Genomic DNA, 18971 nt, shown 5'->3' on the forward strand with positions numbered 1-18971 from the left:
CATGGATTTATATAGATACAAAACAAGCAACAACACACGAAATATAAACAAAATTGATATATTGATATTGATTGTGTTATTTTTTGTTTTTTTTTATTCATTTAAATTGAAAAAATATTTTATACTAGTGACTAATTTTTTATCTTTTTTTACATCATAAATTATATTTAAAAATTGATATTTGGTTGTTATTAATATATTTTTAAACATTTATTTTACCAACTGATTGAACCAATTATCCAGTTATATGACCGGGCTAATTACCGGTTTGGTTTTGAGAAGTATTCTTTAAACCACAAAAAAAACGCATCCGTGAAGGAAAGTCTCTCCTCCGAAGTCCCAACCCTTTCTCCAATTCTCCCATCTCCTTCCTCCTCTCCAAAGAAATGAAATCCTAGTCTCACCGCCGCAAGCCGCAAGTCACAAGGAGTGAGCCACCGCCGCCGTCCGTCGCAGACAGGGGCACGTGCAGAAGCCTCTCCTTCCAATCCTAGAGCCCCTTCTACGGTTTTTTTTATCTCCTTCCTTCTCCCCAAACAAAAACGGAAACCCTAGCCTCACCGCCGCAAGGAGTGAGCCACCGCCGCCTTCCGTCGAAGTCAGGGCCTTCTCTCTTCGTTCCGTCGGGGTTCTCCAAGAACAACCCCTGTTGGCTCTCAGTCTTCGTTCTTGTCGACGTTTTCTGATCGCAGTGGTCCTTCGAAGGTCAGTGCTCACTGCTGGTGCTTGTTCCTTGTTTGCTTAGCCGCGCTTCTGCGCTGTCCGTCGTCGCGGTCTCGGTCGTGCTTCTGGCCCTCTGCTCCGACTGCTCAGAACAAAGGTAATGGGTTCATTTTTTTATTTTCGTTCTCTGTTCTTCTATCTTTACTCAGAACATTGAATCTTTTTGGGATTTTGTTAATGCCACTCAGATTGAAATTTGAATCTAGCTGTATTATATTCTGTATTCTTGTTTTGGATTGAATCATTTATTTCTCTGGATAATCTTTGTAAAAATTGTGCTGATTAAGTTGATTTAGTTCACTGATTAACCTTGTTAATCTTCATTAAAATTGTGCTCCTGTCTTTTGTTTTGTGACTCAATGTGCTTAGATTGTGACGGTGTTGATGACTTAATTGTGTTTAGATTGATTGACTAATTGATTATTGATTAGCTATGGCTGTTTTGCTGTGTTTCTGTTTTGTGTTTTGTGATTTTTATATATAGTGATGTGCTGTTGTTTTGTTGGTTAATTTCTGTTAGTAATTTTAATCTGTTGAGTTTGATTTTAGTTAGTTAGTAGAACCCAGATTTAGTTTTCTGTTTGAATGGATTAGGATTATTAGTTGTGGTATGCTGCTGTTAGGTTTAGGGTTATTAGTTGTGTAAGACTGCTAGAAGTGTTTGTGAAATTCTGTTGCTTGGTGGATATTGCTGTTGAACATGGTTGAATGTGGTTAACTGTTTGGTTAGTTATGAACTGATTACTGATTGTGCTGAAATTGATAGTATGCTGCTGATTTTTTGTATCAATTCTTAGTAAACTTGTATGAATTGAGGTTTTAAGAATGCTTGTTTTGTGAGAAGTTGTTGAAATTTTGGTTGAATGGCATCCTTTCGAATTAGGTTCTAAACTGATACTTGGTGCATTGATTTTACATGTTTAATACGTATGCATGCCTAGTGTTTGCCAAATTAGCTCGAGTTTTTGATTAAAAATTTTGGTCAATTCCCTGATCTCAATGCTTGTTTTCTACTTGTTATGACTATTTGCATTGATGTGAATGTACTATGCTTATTGACCAAAATTTTTGACACTTTTTTAAATGTTTAAGGTCTTTTGCCCAATAACACAGGATTAAGGAATTGATCCTATGTAACCCCTTTATATTAACTTTGTTTGTTTAATTGGTTTTGGGTTATATTAGGCGCGAAATTTTATTTTTGACATTAACCTTGTGGTATTGGTTGTGAAAGCTTTGTGAATGTGTCTCTATGTATATCTTGGATTCCAATTTGCATATTGTAGCTACTATGTAATTGGAATGACGGAATCTTGTTAGGCATGTGATTAAGAATGATATTTAGTTAAATTCTTTCGGTGTTAAAAATCATCAAAGTTGAATTGTTACTGATTATCATCACTAAACTTTGAATTTATTGCTGTCTTGTTCATTTAAATTGAGAAAGTATTTTATAATAGTAACTAATTTACTATCTCTTCCTGCATCCTTAGTTATATTTAAAAATTAATACTTGATTTTTATTAATATGTTTATAAAGACATGTATATTAACTTTTAATTTTAATTTTATTTTTATAATTTTATATTTTTATTTAATTATGCTAGAATCAATATTAATGGATCAAATATCAATTAATTAGTAACAAAATTGAACAAAAAAAATAGCTAAGGACACAATCACCATTTGAAATGTAACATTGACTAATGGAAGAGAGTTAAATCATGGGAAGTTTCAAAGGCTAAGACTGAACAAGTTTAAAGACAAATAAAATATTTCAAAAATTTTGACATTGCCGTCAGAATTTTTTTACGAGAATTGATTTATTTTGACGGGAATGCTGGAGATGAGGAAATAACGGTCTTCATGTACGAGAATTACAACATGAACTTAGAAGACATTTAGGCTGAGTATTGGAACAAATTCAAGATATATATAAAATAATTTTGAAAAGGACGGTCAACATTATATGAACAGAAAGACATGTGTCATGGCGAAATAGATTTAGACCAAAGATATAATTTTGTGATATCTGAAAACAGAGTTCTTATTAGGGGTGTTCATGGTTTGGTTAATCCAAAAATCAAACCAATTTTTTGGTTAACCAAAAATATAGTATTGGTTAATTAACCAAATTGGTTTTACATGATGAAACCGGTTATTAACCGGTTAGTGAAATTCAAAACCGGTTTTTAACCGGTTATTAAAACAAAAACCGGTTTTTAAAAAATAATCGGTTTTTATATAAAAAAACCGGTTTTTACACCAAAAACCGGTTTTTATATTAAAAAATTGGTTTTTATACCATAAAAAAAACCCAAACTTTTCGAACCTTTTTTTAATTGAATTTTTTTAATCTAATTTTTTTTTCTTTCTAAATGATACGAGTAACATTTGTAAATAATGAAATCTCTTCCATTGCTTTTGTTCCTTTTTCTTTCTTATCTCTTTTCAGCATTTTCTATAAATAATTTTTTCTAATATAAATAATTTTCTTTCTAAATGATACGAGTAACTTTTTCTTATCTCCTTTTCTCTCCCCCTCCTCTTCTCTCTTTCTTCTCTCTTTCTCTTTCTCCCCTTCCATTCTTTCTCCCCCTCCCCTCTCTTTCTCTTCCTCTCTCTATCTCTATCTCTCCCCTCTCTTTTATTTCTCTCTACCCCCCTTTCTCTCTCCACTTCTCTTCCTTCTCTCTTTCTCTCTCTCTCTCTCCCATTTTTCTCTCTCATCTTCTTTTTCTTTTCTCTCTCTCTCTCTCCCCTTTCTCTTTATCTATCTCTCTCTCCCTTTTCCATCTTTCTCCCCCTCCCCTTTCTTTCTCTCTATCCTTCTCTCCCTCTCTCTCCCCTCCTCTCCCTCTCTCATTCTCTCTCTCCTCCTCTCTTTTCTTTTTCTCCTTCTCTTTTTCTATCTCTCTCCCCATCCTCTCTCTCCCCTCCCTCTTTTTCTCTCTTTGTCCCCTTTCTCTCTCTTCGTCTTTTTCTCTTATCCTTCTTCTCTCTTCTTATCTCTCTTCTTTTTTCTTTTTCCTCCTTTATCTTCTCTTCCTCTCTCTTCTCTCTCGCTTTAGAAAGAAGAGGAGAAAAGAGATAGAAGAGGGATAGAGATTGAGAGAAGGTTGAGAGAGAAAGAGAAAAGAGAGAGTAAGAAAAAAAAGAGGAGAAGAAGAGAAAAGTAAGAGAGGAAAAGGAAGAGAGAGAAAAAATGGGATAGAGATAAAGAAGAAAAAGAAAGAGAGAGGAGTGAGAGAGAGAAAGAGAGAAAAGAAAAGAGGGAAATGAGAGAGAGAGAGAGGAAGGAGCGGAGAGAGAGAGAGGGGAAAAAATAGGAGAAAGGAGAGATAGATAGGAGGGAAGAGAGAGAGAGAGAGATAGGAGGGGAGAGAGAGAGGATGAGAGATAGAAAAAGAGGAGAGATGATTAAAGAGAAGAAAGAGAGGAGAGAGAGGAAGAGAGAGAAGGGATGGGGAGAAAGAGGGCAAGGAGTAAGAGAGAGGCAGTGAAAGAGCGGAGAGAAGGAGAGAGAGACAGAGAGAGAGGTAGAGAGAGGGAGAGAAGAGAGAGAAAGAGGAAAGGGGAGAAAGAGAGAGGGAGAGAAAGATAGAGAGACAAGGGAGAGAGAAAGAAAGCCGAGGTGGAGAGAGATAGAGAGAGAGAGAAAGAGAAAGAGGGAGAAAGAGAGAAGAGAAGTAGAGAGACAAGAGAGAGGGGAGGAGAGAAAGAGGGAAAAAGAAGAGAGAGAGAGAGAGAGAGGAAGAGGAGATAAAAAGAAAAATGAGTGAGAGAGAGAGAGAAGAGAGGGAGAGAGAGAGAGAGGGGGGGGAAGGAAGGGGAGAGAGAGGGAGAGGGGAGAGAAATAGGGGAAAAAGAAGAGAGATAAGGAAAGAGAGAATAGAGAGAGAGAGAGAGGAGGGGGAGAGAGAAAAGGAGAGGACAAAGAGGAGGAGGAGAAAGAGGAAAATGAGAGAGAGAGGAAGGTGAGAAGGGAAAAAGAGAGATATGAGAGAGAGAGAGGAAGGGGGAGAGGGAGGGAGAGAGAAAGAGGGGAGAGAGAGAGAGAGTATGTAATTTGGTTTTGAAATTAGGTTTTGATTTTAATTTGGTTTTGGTTTTGGTTAACCTGTTAAAAACCGGTTTTTTTAAATTTGGTTTTGGTTAACCAATTTTAAAAAATATGGATATGGTTTTTAAAATGGTTTTATTAAACTGGTTAACCAAAATGTGGTTATGGTTTTTTAACCGGTTAACCACATTTTGGTTTTTTTATGCACACCCCTAGTTCTTATCATAGGAATAGAGGGAGGATACTTTTCTAACGTCATGCACAAAGATAAAATTATTATTTATGAGATAAATAGTCTATGTGAAATTTTATTATTTTTATGGAATTTCGGTCCACCTCCAACGGAACTCGACATATTTTTAAAGCTTTTACCAGAGTAAGTTAGTCTGTTCTTTTAATTGATATATTATTTTATTTGAATGTGTATATATTTTATAGATAATATTTATTACGATTATTTCAAGGCTGAATCATGAAAAATGATATTTTGTTATTCTTATCCTTCAAGTTATCAACAGAAATCATATTATTTTATTTAGTTCCACAAATACCAAATGATCATTTGAGTCGGATTAACAAAAATAATAAGATTCTTGATGTCAATAGAAATTAGAAAAGAACTTTTTCGCCATCATATGTATCTGACAAATTGGTCCGCTGGAGTGATAGATCTTGGAAATGATAAAAAATTTGAGCAGTGGAACTTATTCTGATTTTCACCGGTCAAAATTTTGATCATTTCTGGATTTATCACTCTAGCTGAACAATTTGACAGATATATATGATGGCGAAAAAGTTTTTAATGTCTATTGACATCAAACAATTGTATTTTTGTTAATCTGCCTCAAGTGATCATTCAGATATCTGTGAAACTAAACACATAATTTCTATTGATAACTTAAAAGATAGGGATGACAAAATATCATTCTCCATAATTCAGTTTTGAGATAATAGTAATAAATATTATCTATAAAATATATATAAAATTCAAATAAAATAATATAATAAAACTTCACGTAAACTATTCATCTCATCAATAATAATTTTATCTCTGTACATTGCATTAGAAAAGTATCATCTTTTTACTCCGTAACAAAGACTCTGCTTTTAGATATTATAAAATTTTATCGTTGGTCCAAGTCTATTTTCTCATGATGCATATCTTTCTGGTCATATAATGCTAACGGCCCTTTTAAAAATTGATTTACATGCATCTTGAATTTTATCCAATCTTCAGCTCAAATGTGTTCTAAATCCATGTTGTAATTCTCGTACACGAAGACCGTTGTTTTCTTGTCCCCATTATTCCGGTCAAAATAAATCAATCCTCTTATAAAAAATTTCTGACGGTAATGCCAAAGAATTTTTGAAAGATCTCATTTGTTTTTGAATTTGTTTAGTCTTAGCCTTTGAAACCTCCCATAATTTAACTTCTTTTCCGTTGGTTAATGTCGCATTCCAAATAGTGATTGTATCCTTAGCTATCTTTTTTATTCAGTTTTGTTACTGATCAATTGATATTGATCCATTGATATTAATCCTAGTTGACTGATCATAATTGAATAAAAATATAAAATTAATTACAAAGTTAAAATACATGTCTTCAGAAACATATTAATAAAAATCAAGTAGCAATTCTTAAACATAACTAATGATGAAAGAAAAAGTAAGAGTTTTATAAAATATGTATAATTAGGTAAAATAGTATAGGACTAGAATATTGGTAACTAAAAATTTGTATGATTATTATTATGACACTTTTAATACATATATTTATTGTATTTAATTAATATTTTATATTTTAATTGAAACATAAACAAATACCATTTTGAATTATACATTTTCTCAAGTTTTATTAGGTAAGTTTTTCTGTTCTGAAGAGATTATTCATATTTGATTAAGAATAAATAAAAATTTATTGATAGAGAAATAATTAGATATAATTTTCAGAAATTATACATGTATTTTTATAGAAATATAGATCAACCTTATTCATAGAATAATTTTATTTAGAAATACATCTATTTTTTATGGTACATTCTATTCTTATAACACACTTACAACTTTAACACAGAAGCACACTCTAATAAAACTACATATCACTTTTATTTATAAAAATATTCAACTTAAAAATCATATAAATATCCACTTACATACTTGGAAAATAAACACATTATGCAACATTATTCATGAAACACATTTATATCACTTGAAAGCCATTCACACTTCTTCGTATAATACAACGCACTGATAAAAAAAATATCTATATCCTTTTATTTTCGAATATTTGTTGTCTTGATGTGATACATTTATTCTCTTGCTTCATTTTAAATTCCATGAAACCTTGCAAACAAATTTCATGAACTACTATAGTAGTCATTTGTTAAAAGTTAAAATAGCTTTAAGTTTGAAATATATTACTTTACTTATTTTTATTATATACACCCCTTAAAAGGCACCTTTTAGTATAAGATAGGTGATTCACATCATAAGTCTCACGCACAATCCAACTATAAAGAAATATATGAGATCTAACAGTAAGATAGCTTGTCAAATAATACTTACAAAGAATGTTGTTATCTGGATTTAGTGATTATGTTAATTCAAGTATTCTTTTTGTTTGGTTGAGTCACTATTATTTTTTTCTTCACCTTCTTTTTTAATAAGTACAATTACATAATCAGTGTAAATCATCACTATTCCTTGAATTTGTTGATGAAAGTTGAATTTGTTGCTGAAAATATGACTGACCTAAATTTTTATTGCTGAAAATCATCATTGGTGGTTGAATTTGTTGCTGTCTTACTGAAATAATGATTTAGCTAAATTTTTTGTTGCTGTAAATCATACTTGGAGGTAAAGTTTTTGTTGCTGAAAATTATCATAGTTGAATTTATTTTTGAAAATTATGAATGAGCTGAATTTGTTGCTGAACATATCACTGAGCTCATTTTTTTGTTGCTGCGAAACATCACTGAATTGAATTTGTTGTTGATTATCATCACTAAACTTTGAATTTGTTGTTATTTTGATAAATAATCACTTAGCTAAATCTTTTGTTGTTGTAAATCTTTTGGTTCTTTTGTTAGAATTTTAGAAATGTCTTCATCACAGACACGATCATAGACAATGCTATGGAAGATATAGATGCAAATCATAAATGAGGAAAATATTGGTCGATCTCTAAATTTGTCCTATGAAGATATAGATGCCAACTTTGAGATCACATATTGGATTTGATTTACCGATGCTATTTTTTATTCTCTCTTGTTCATTTAAATTGAGAAAATATTTTGTACCAGTGACTAATTTATTATTGCATCATTAGTTATGTCTAAGAATTGATACTTGATCTTTATCAATATGTTTATGAAAACATGCATTTTTGAATTTGTTGTTGAACCTTGAATTTGTTGCTGAAATTTGTTATTGATTATCATCATTGAACCTTGGATTTGTTGCTGTCTTACTGAAATGATCACTTAGCTTAAATTTATTTGTTGCTAAAAATCATAGTTGAATTTGTTGTTGAAAATGAGGTTCATACTCTCTACAACTCAGAATAAAATTGTTCAGTTAAATTGTTGTTCCCATGCTTTTTGTTTGGTTTTTTTTTTTTTTGCTAGATTTTTAAAAATGTCTTCATCACAACTCAACTTAGTTGCTATTATGAATTATTCTTGGTATTGATTTGTGAAAAATACACAAATGTTGATATAGATGCGAACCAAAATGAAGGAAATGTTAGTCAAACTTTAAATTTTTTCTATGAAAATATAGATGCCAACTTTGAGATCATCTCTTGGATTTGATTTATTGTGTTATCTTTTGTTCTCTCGTTCATTTAAATTGAGAAAGTATTTTATACTAGTGAACTAGTTTATTATCTCTTTTTACATCATTAGTTATGTCTAAGAATTGATACTTAGATTATTATTAATATTTGAGAAGACATACATTTTAAGTTTTAACTTTTGATTTTAATTTTTTTTAGAATTTTACACTTTTATTTGATTATGACCAGGTGAATCAGTGACTCACCGACCGGGCAATTACCAGTTCGATTCTGATAACTATGATTAAAATAATAAAACTGTTACCCTTTTTCTTTTCTCTAAGAAAAAGTATAGTATGCTAATTGCTAAACTTGCATACTACACAAGAGTACAGCCTCGTTTTCATATTTTTACCCATTGCAATTTGAATGAATTAAACTAGCCCACGTAGCAGAGAGCGGCGTAGGCAATAAGAGAATAACGGGTCTGCTACACATACAAGCAATAAGGCCTTACAAGTGTTACAAGTCTCCAGCCCACAAACATTTCACACGCGTACTAATTATATTGAATGGAGCGTAACATTCATGCGTTCCCACTCAAACTGTTACGCTTGTCTTCGCGTAAACCGCCCCTTAATGGCAGACTCTTCCACTCCTTCCACTTCTCAAAGCCATTCAGAGAAAACGCAATCCTTCCATTTTCGAGCAACATTCGAAACTCAAGATATACAACTCGTCGCTAACATTCGAAAACTCCATCAACACACCATAAAACTCTCGATCAAGAATCTCCAGAGAAAACAAAGCTATAATACTCAAGGTACGTTACATTACCATTCCTGTATATTTTTCAGATTTCGAACTAGGTTTTACTGTTCTTCTACGTACGTTTTACTGTTCTTCTTGCTCTACGTCTCATTTTACAGTTTATAATGTTCTAGGTTTTACTGTTATTCTTGCTTCTATGTTACACTGCTCTTCTTCGTTCTTGTAGGTGTTACTGTTCTTGTTGTTCTAGTTCTCCTGGTAACTGATTTTTGGGGTTATATTCCGTAGTTTGGTGGGTGTATATGGAGTAATTTGTTGGGTGTATATGACATAAAATGTTGGGTGTATATTTCTGAACTGATATACTGTAATAGTCAGCACTTGCTTATATTTGTTTGTCCATGGGTGTATATTGCTTGACCTTGTAATGTTGCTTGATATTGATGCATGTTTGAGTGATACCTTACTGATATATATAGGTGTATCTGAATCATATCTATGGGTGTATCTGACTGATATATATGGGTGTATCTAAATCATATCTATGGGTGTATCTTACTGTTATCAATGGGTGTATCTGACTCATATATATGGGTGTATCTTACTGATATCTTTGGGTGTATTTTTCATTTCAGAGAAAATGGCAGCGAGAAACCAACCTGGAAGAAATGTAAGAACAAATATATGTCTTACATGAAATCAGTTTTATATAATAGAAATATATCTGACTATAATTTTATTTTTGTTTACAGCAAACCAAAGACCTTAAGTGTGCAACACATCTCTTAAGTGATAAATTCAGAAACATGAGTGAGGAGAAGAAAACAATTGTGAGGGATTTGGGATTTGGTGGCTTGATGCACATCCCGCCGCTAAGGGTGCATCACCAAATTGTCAGATAGATTCTAAGGATATTGACACTGATTAATGTAAATGTTATATAGTCCTGTAACAAATTGAACACATGCTGTAAAAAATTTTTAATTATAATCCAGTTTATTGTAAAATTTCTTTCAATAATTAAACTCTCTCTGCTCTATTCAAAATATATGAATTACAAGTACTATAATATGAAGGAAAACATCAAACCAAATATACACTCATAACCTGCCATTTTTTACACCCAAAAAAAGTTGAATATACACAAAAAAATCTATCCCCCTGATGCTTTATCCCTAAAATTCTGAACCCTAAACACTTAAAACCTAAACCCTAACCCCTAACCCGTAAACCCTAAAACCTAAACCGTAAACCCTAAAACCCTAAACCCTAATACCTAAAACCCTTAAACCGTTGTAAAAAAAAAAGTATTTTATAACATAAAAACAAGATTCTGAAGTATATATATGTATATATATGTAAAATGTGAAATAAAAGAAAATTCAGAAATACACCCAAAAGAAGACTGCTTTTACACCAAAAAGAATGCATGCTCTCGCTCCTTTGTGTGCTTCTCATCCCTGTCCAGAAGTGGTGATCCAGATAGATTAGAACCCATATATGACGGTCTTCATATAGATCTGCAGAATACACCCAAACACAGACTATAAATACACCCGAAAAAAATTAAATTTACACATCTGCTGCAGATTTTAAACAAACATTACCTGAAAGTCACTTGTTGTCCACAAGACCAAAATTCAGTAGAAAATCATTTCAATTCCTATCAAATGAGTCTTTAAGCGCACCCACTCTTCTGGCACTTCTCTCGTAATGTAATTCCTCACATCCTTTTCAATAAAATTTAACTCGCGATGACCCCCAGCAGCCGCAACAAATGATTGGTAAGTTTTGCTTAGTCTAATACCAGTCTTCTCGTTATTCTCTATTGTACGACGAATGGACATGCTTAGTTCCTTGTGCTGTTTGAGATATTTTAGATTTCTATTTTTCCTCCCTGCTACATGTAATCAATTGGTTCTTAATCTCGTTTTCCTTCCTATTTGTGCTCCGAACTCTTGTAGAAAACCCTGCAGTCTTGGCGTAGTTCCTGTAAAATTTTCCAGCATCTTCAAGGGTGGTAAAGGTCATTCCAACCTTGGGAACAAACTGGTCATCAACAACAGAGAGAGGCTGCAGAATACACCATGTCAAAAACTAAAAATACACCCAATCATGTCTAATATAATACACCCGAACCGCAACAACTCAACTAAAATGACAATAAAAGTCATAAACTGTAAATACACAGGCTGCAGAATACACCATGTCAAAAACTAGAAACACACCCAATCGTGTCTGATATAATACACCCGAACCACACACAACTCAGTTAAAATAACAGAAAAATCAGTAAACTGTAAATACACCCACACTTTCCTAAAAAATACACCCAAAAAAGTTCTGATCTACACCTGATCGTATGCTATAAATTCCAGAAAATTAATCAAAACTAATACATTACATTCAATCCACAGATTTATCTTCATGCATTATTTTGACAGTCAATGTTCACGAATTATTCACCTACACAATGCTATACAAATTACTGCAACAAAATTCATAGTAATCCTATGTAAATCAAACCTCAGGAACTTCGTTAGATTCAAATTCATAGTCCACTTTGCCTGGATTCAGCTGACAATCTGAGGTTGAATCATCCATTATCTTCAAAACGAGTTCAAACTTTGATTTCAGAAAACGAAAAATCAAATAGAAAACGAAGCTGGAGTTACAGAGAAAGGAACTAACATAAATGACGAAGAAGAAACGAGTGAGAAAGGAGAGGAAAAGAACGATCGAAGAAACCAGAAGAAGCTTCGCGAGAAGAAGAACGAACAAATCTGCAAATAACGAAAACGAAGAAGGAAACAAATCTTTTAAATTTGGTAGTTAGATATATGCGGGATCCTTATATAGCGCGTGTATACAACGTAACCCTTGGAACGCGTTTTGGGATTTTATTTGTTAATAAACTTGTAAACCGTACAAGTCATTAGAGCTTGTATGCAGAGCTTTTCTGAGAGAATAAAACAATTAATTTGGGTCCAAATGCTACAGTTTTGGGCACAACCTCCTGCCTTCTAAAGTTCTAAGCAACTCTGTCCAAAACAAAAAAGTTCTAAGCAACCTTGACCAATTTTATTTTATTTCATTTTTTAAAAAAGAAAAAAAAGTTGTAAGAAACATTTCTACAAACACTTTGCATGCAAGAGTGAGGAGTCTACTCTCACCGTCGCGGCTTTCTCTCACTGCTGCACCGCTGTACTGTCACCGCTGCTCTATGCTACCGCCGAACTGCTATCCTGCTGTTGTTATCTATTCTTCTCAGTTCTCTATGTCGCTGCCTCCGTGCTTTGTGAGTTTATTACTATTTTATTTCTATTTTATAAAATTCTGATTTGGTGATATTATGCTGAAAATTTCGGTTGTCTTGAATTACAGATCAAAGTGCTGAATTTTTTATGACTTGAGTGTGATATATAATTGTACAAGTTCCCTCAAATGCTGAAACCTCCGATAAATCCCTCAGCAAAGAAGCTCATCGGAGCTTCAATTCTTTTCCATCGATGGATGACGACCAGCAAGAGGGTTCAAGACAGGAGTAAGCAGAAGAGAGTTAACGATCTTGAGGTCGCAACTGAGAAGTGGAAGATACTCTCCAAAATCCTCTTCTTAATCGAGCTTCTGAAGCAACAGCCTGAGATGATTATCCCTGTTAGATCCCTTGAAAACTACCGTAAGCAGATCAATCTCCCAAAGCCACATAGAATCTCCGATTTCATTCGAAAGACGCCAAAGCTCTTTGAACTCTACAAGGATCACAAGGGGGTGCTATGGTGCGGCTTGACAGAGAGAGCTGAGGAATTGTTGGAGGAAGAACAGAGGGTTCTTGAGCAGCATTCCGATAAGGCTGCGGAACATGTTACGAGGTTGCTGATGATGTCGGTGGATAAGCGTCTCCCCTTAGAGAAGATTGCTCATTTCAGAAGGGATTTTGGGTTGCCTATGGATTTTAGGGCTAATTGGGTGCACCAATATCCGCAGCATTTTAGGGTTGTGAAGTCCTTCGATGGCATTCATCAAGTTGAGTGCTTGGAGCTTGTGAATTGGAATCCTAATTGGTCAATAACGGAATTAGAGAAGGTTACAGGTGTAACTGAATCCACTACTACCAATTTGCATATCCCTGGTATGCTGTCACTTCCATTCCCTTTGAAATTCCCTTCAAATTATAAAAGGGTGTATCGATATAGTGAAAAGATTCAAGATTTTCAAAAGAGGGCTTATTTGTCTCCTTATGCTGATGCAAGAGGTCTCAAGGCTGGTTCTCTTGAATTTGACAAGAGGGCTGTTGCTGTTATGCATGAGATTCTTAGTTTCACCATTGAAAAGAGACTGGTCACTGATCACCTCACTCACTTCCGTTGGGAGATGGTGATGCCTCAGAAGCTCATGAGGATTCTTCTGAAGCACATTGGCATCTTCTATGTCTCGGAGCGGGGGAAGAGGTTTAGTGTGTTCTTGAATGAAGCATATGAAGGTGCGGAGCTGATTGAGAAATGCCCCTTGGTCCTATGGAGGGAAAAAGTCATAAAGCTTGTTGGTTATAGAGGGAGGAAGAAGAAGTTTGAGACACACTGTGACATGTCAGATGTAGAAAGCGATATTGGCTTGATGCAGAGTGATTCTGAAGTAGAGGACTTGGACGTGCAGCTTGAGCAGCATGGTTCCGTGGATTATGAGGATCCTTTACTTGTGGACAATTCTGAGATGGATGTTGAAGAGATTGCCTTTGAATATTGAAATTTTAAGAATTCTTGAGGTTGAGAGAATGTGTAGATGTAAACATCACACACTGATTTTTTCAAGTACTGTTTTTCCATTTTGATTAGCTGGTAAGTAATTCCACATGATCCAAATTTTTCAAGCACATTTCTAGCTTGTGTCTTAAGTCAAATTTTCTGCTTCATTTTAGAAAATAATTAGTGATAATAGGTACAAATTTTTTTAAGTTAGTTTGGCCTGTGATACCTTCTATACTTATTTAAGTATAAACATGTTAGGTTGCTAAGCTCTATTATTGTCCTTGTTTTTGTTTCTTTGATAGATGCTAAAATGAAGCCCATCTGAAGAAGGTGCAAGTGATAGAGAATATAGCTGGACAAATTAAACCTTGCTTCAGAACCCGCTGGAAACAATTTATAATCATGGCTAGTGAATGCTGTAGCATGGGTTAGACAAACACCTTGTGGTCCTACCTGAAAGGCCAAAAGTAAAGTGGTTCATGGTTGATTGGTGTGCTTCAATCAATGAACAAATGATACTTTTTCTGCAAATGGAGATTGAACCTGTTTAAGCTGGAGTATTGATTATCACAATGCATCGATCCTGTCTTTATCAACGATCCCTAATCCTTAGCCTTATCTGTTTAAAGCTCTCAACATTTTGACCTTGGGTAAAATTTATCTAAGTATGCAACATCCAATCATATATTAGATAAGCGATTTGAGGGTTAGAAGGTATCATTCAGTCAATCACATTTGAGGTGACAAGTTTCTTGATTTCTCGATGATATTTTCATTTTTTTTTCACACATGTATTTGATTTTCTAAAGGAAACTGTGCATTGACTGGGATAGTGTGCGAACATGAAACATAATACTATAAAAGGAAACATTTATTGTTCATTGCCTTGAGGATTCACCATATCCACTCATTCTAGTTGTCACAAACATCTTAACTAGTCTAGAAGTACCCAGCTAAGTAGTGATAATAAGTTTGAGTTAAATTTTTGCTGGTTTTTGGTGGGTCAATTTTGAGTGGTCAGATGTTAATCATTCTCGAAACTATGCAGAATGGTAGTAGTTGGTTTCTCTAGTTATTCTTCAACTCTTTTCAACCACTAATAATATCATCGCTTTGTTCATTTATTATATATATCTTGCCATTATTATGGCAACTATTATAGGTTAACCAAACCATCTATAATTTCAGTCTCATCAATAATTACCTTCTATCTCAATTTTAAACATAGTACAGTTAATGCAGGAAGCATTATCTAAAATATAATACCAATAAGCAGTGAAAAGTTCAACACTTATGTTTTCATATATTTAACACCAAGTGAAATTAAAACATTATAGAAAAGCATTAGCATTTGGATTGTTTTTTGATGGAGATTGTGATGATGGAAGCTCCTCCTCAAGTCTCCATGAAGGTGGTGGTGTAGTACAACAAGTTCCACCACCACCCTTTAACAGAAAACTTCTACTTTCTCTCAACTTTTCCACCATTGAAACTGATGATGAAACCTTCTGTTCTCTCTTATTCTCACTACCTTTTTCTTCTTCTTCTTCTTCTGTTCTTCTTTGTCTCTCCTTAACACACTCTCTCACTACTCTTTTTAACGTTCAAGTTTCAAAGTTGGTTGCTTTTTTCTCTTTGAAGTGGTTACACGTTGCTTCTTTCATTTCTTTTCATTCAGATATGACAGTGTCATGGTTTGTTCAGTGCTCAAAGAACAAGTTTCCTCAGCTTTCACAGTTGACTACATTACAGAAATAATAATTTATATATTTTTTTAGACTTTAATTTTAATATATTAAAATTTTAAAACATTTTTTATCATTCTATATATGACATTTTTTCTTTGAGTGGCTATTTATATAATAAAAAAATAATTATTTTTATTTTTGTAACATTATATAATTAATATACGTATAAAATTATTTTATATTAAATTATATTAAACCAAATTATTTTTTAATAAATAGTCAAAATGGTATCTAAAAATAATAATTACAAATTAGACAGTTTTTTTAATACTAAATAAACAACTTGATTTAGTACTAATTTAATAAAGGATTTAATTTTTTTAAAATTAAATTAACATATAAAAAATATGTATTTTTTGAAAATTGTTTTGACTATTTATATAAAATAATTATTTCTACTAAAATATGTTTCGTAATTAGATATACATATAAAATTATTTTATAAATTGTCAAAATAATATTAAAAATAGAATTATAATATAAGTAAGACAAGTTTTTTTATTAGATAAATAATCTGACTTGGTACTAATTTAAAGAATTTAATTTTTTGAAAATAAAATTAACATAAATAAAATATACATGATTTTTTTGAAATTTATTTGACTTTTATCTAAATTTTTTATTCATAAATTATAAATATATTATTACAGGATAACAAATATTAGGCAGTGATTGAGTGTTGTGTTCCCAAAATCTGAACTAACTAAGTGTGTGTTTGGATTACAGTTTGCAAACAGGAGTTTGAATAAAATTAATTTTACAAACTTGATTTTGATGAAAAGTAAGTTTGTATTAAGTGATTTATGTTTGGCAATATTTATATCAAAATGAATTATAGTAAAATAAATGTTGTTTGGATTACACTATTCAAAATCACTTTTAGATACAAAATTACTAAAATAGACATCAACTTAAATAATTTTTGTATATTATTTTAATTTAGATATTTGAATAGATGTTATTAATTAATTCTATAATAAAATTAATATTTATACACTAAGATAAAAATAATATATAAAAATTGGCAAAATATACTTTTAATTAAAACTAACAAAATATAAATTTTAGAGAGTACTAAGAATAATAAAAAATTAAATATTTATTTTGGTAGTAATTGAAATAAATCAAAAAAAAATTTATGATATTTTTTATACAATATATTTTTAGTACTCTTAGTACTCTTTTTTAGTATGTTATAATTTTTTATTATTATTATTTACAATTAATTTTTTGTTTAATTTACTTTCTTAATAGGATCAATATATTATATTAAAAAAATAAAAATAATACAAAAAAATTATAATTATAAAAGTGTATAATATCAAATAAATAATTAATAAAAAAATAGTAAATAATAGAAAAAGATAGTTCATATAAACAAAAATAATATAAATAATACAATAGTATGCATAAAGGATAAAATTGGTAAAAAATAAATAAAGATTGAGTATTGATGGCTAAAAGCCCGTTGGTGAAACGCAGAAGCTTAAAATTGTTGCTACTTGAAAACTTGGTTTTGAATGCAAAATCACTTCTGCGTTCATGAATCAAAAATTTGCCAAACCAAAAATTACAGCTTTCAAGATATCTAAACGTACTTCTTCTCTTTGAACGTGGTTGCCAAACACACCCTAAACAGTTGGTACTTCATTTTGTTGGGTCCACACTCATTCATACATGGCCAGCATCCTATGTTTGTTTTACTTTTGTCTCCTCCTTCACCTTATCATCATCTCTTTGGATTTATTTGAATTTTTTTAGTTTCTCAAAATTTTATTATTTTAGTATCTGATTCATTTTTTAATTGAATTGCTGAAGTAATTTTTTTTAACATGTTTAAACAATTTTAAAAATATATTTAATATTTAATTTACATCAATTTTACACTAATGAAATATTTTTCAATTCTACTACTATATATTAGCTTTGTCTATAATAATAATTTAATCAGAGATAAAAAAAACTAAATATTAGGACAAAAATAACGACAATTTTTTAATTAAAGAAATTTCAAAACATAATAAAACTAAAAGCAGTCATATAGTTAATTCATAAAGATAAAATTAAAAGTCACCTCAAACATTAAGAATAAAATTAAGAAGAATTAAGAATTAAAAATATTGTTAAAAAATAAGATTAGTTAAAAAATGTACTAGCTAAAATAAGAGAACAATTTTTTTTACTTAAATACAAAGTAAACATGATACACTTCAATTTAATTATCTGCTAATTATATTTGATGGATACCTTTTTAACTAGTATAGATTTTATTCTCAGAAAAATAAAATCCATAATTAATGTATGTCAGAAGATAGTTATTAGACCATCTAGGGAACTCATTTCAGTTCTTATTTATGACCCACCTGTCATAAAAGGTAATTCCACATCAGCTTTTGCATCATAAACAATAAATAGGAATTCAAAGAATCTCTTTCTTCTCCATTAAAAGGAACTAACTTTAATTCTTATTATGGTCCCACTTAATTAATTAATTAAAGTAATTAAAATTAATATAATTATTAAGTTTTTTATAATAATATTATTTAAATTTATAAATTCAAAATAATTCAATATTATAAAATATTAAAATAAATAACTTAAATTTGATTAGTATTTTAAATTTTATAAATAAAAATAAATAATCCAACTAAAAATTATTTTATAATATGTAAAAATTAAATTTATTTTTTATGTAAAATAAATTTAATTAATTATGATTTAATATAACAATATAAATAATATTTGATATTGATTTAACATAATTATTTATATTAATTATAATTTAATATAACTAATTATTAAATAATTAATATAAATAATTAATTAAATAGATATAAGTATTTAATATAATAAATTATTATAATTATTAATAAATTAATTATAATTTAATTATTTAATATATATTTAATATATTTTTATTTTTTTAATTAATTTACCACATGGCATGATTTTATTGGTTGTTGCAAGTCCTTGTTTAGAGGGACTCTCAACTTTGATCCACGTGAAGAGTCCTCCTTCTCTTTTTACTCCAATGATAATTGAGTCCCCATTTGTCAGAAGAGGAATTCTATTTCTTAGCATTGGAGTTGCTCTTGATCATATTTAAAAGCAAGTCCTCATTGATGACTAATCAATTCTAGTAG

General features: G+C 31.2%; 2 protein-coding genes across 2 annotated transcripts; both read left to right on the forward strand.

Moving 5' to 3' along the window:
* The first annotated feature begins 322 nt into the window (after positions 1-322).
* Positions 323-10321, forward strand: LOC130960765 (uncharacterized). The gene is made up of 4 exons (XM_057886228.1): positions 323-820; positions 8811-9384; positions 9968-10002; positions 10085-10321. The coding sequence occupies exons 2-4, from the start codon at positions 9150-9152 to the stop codon at positions 10232-10234; spliced, it is 420 nt and encodes a 139-aa protein (XP_057742211.1). The 5' UTR covers positions 323-820; positions 8811-9149; the 3' UTR covers positions 10235-10321.
* A 2085-nt stretch (positions 10322-12406) lies between these two features.
* LOC130960667 (protein WHAT'S THIS FACTOR 1 homolog, chloroplastic-like) lies at positions 12407-15260 on the forward strand. The gene is made up of 3 exons (XM_057886111.1): positions 12407-12630; positions 12717-14170; positions 14383-15260. Exon 2 carries the CDS (start codon positions 12777-12779, stop codon positions 14076-14078), a length of 1302 nt encoding a protein of 433 aa, XP_057742094.1. The 5' UTR covers positions 12407-12630; positions 12717-12776; the 3' UTR covers positions 14079-14170; positions 14383-15260.
* Positions 15261-18971: the final 3711 nt, after the last annotated feature.

This window comes from Arachis stenosperma, chromosome 2, assembly GCF_014773155.1.
Source record: "Arachis stenosperma cultivar V10309 chromosome 2, arast.V10309.gnm1.PFL2, whole genome shotgun sequence".
In the NCBI taxonomy this organism is placed as follows: domain Eukaryota; kingdom Viridiplantae; phylum Streptophyta; class Magnoliopsida; order Fabales; family Fabaceae; genus Arachis; species Arachis stenosperma.

Coding starts and splice junctions, on each gene's coding strand:
- LOC130960667 (XM_057886111.1), top strand. CDS start 12,777: ATGCTGAAACCTCCGATAAATCCCTCAGCAAAGAAGCTCATCGGAGCT.
- LOC130960765 (XM_057886228.1), top strand. CDS start 9,150: ATGCGTTCCCACTCAAACTGTTACGCTTGTCTTCGCGTAAACCGCCCC. Junction 9,385..9,967: donor ACAAAGCTATAATACTCAAG/GTACGTTACATT, acceptor TTTTCATTTCAG/AGAAAATGGCAGCGAGAAAC. Junction 10,003..10,084: donor GAAACCAACCTGGAAGAAAT/GTAAGAACAAAT, acceptor TTTTGTTTACAG/CAAACCAAAGACCTTAAGTG.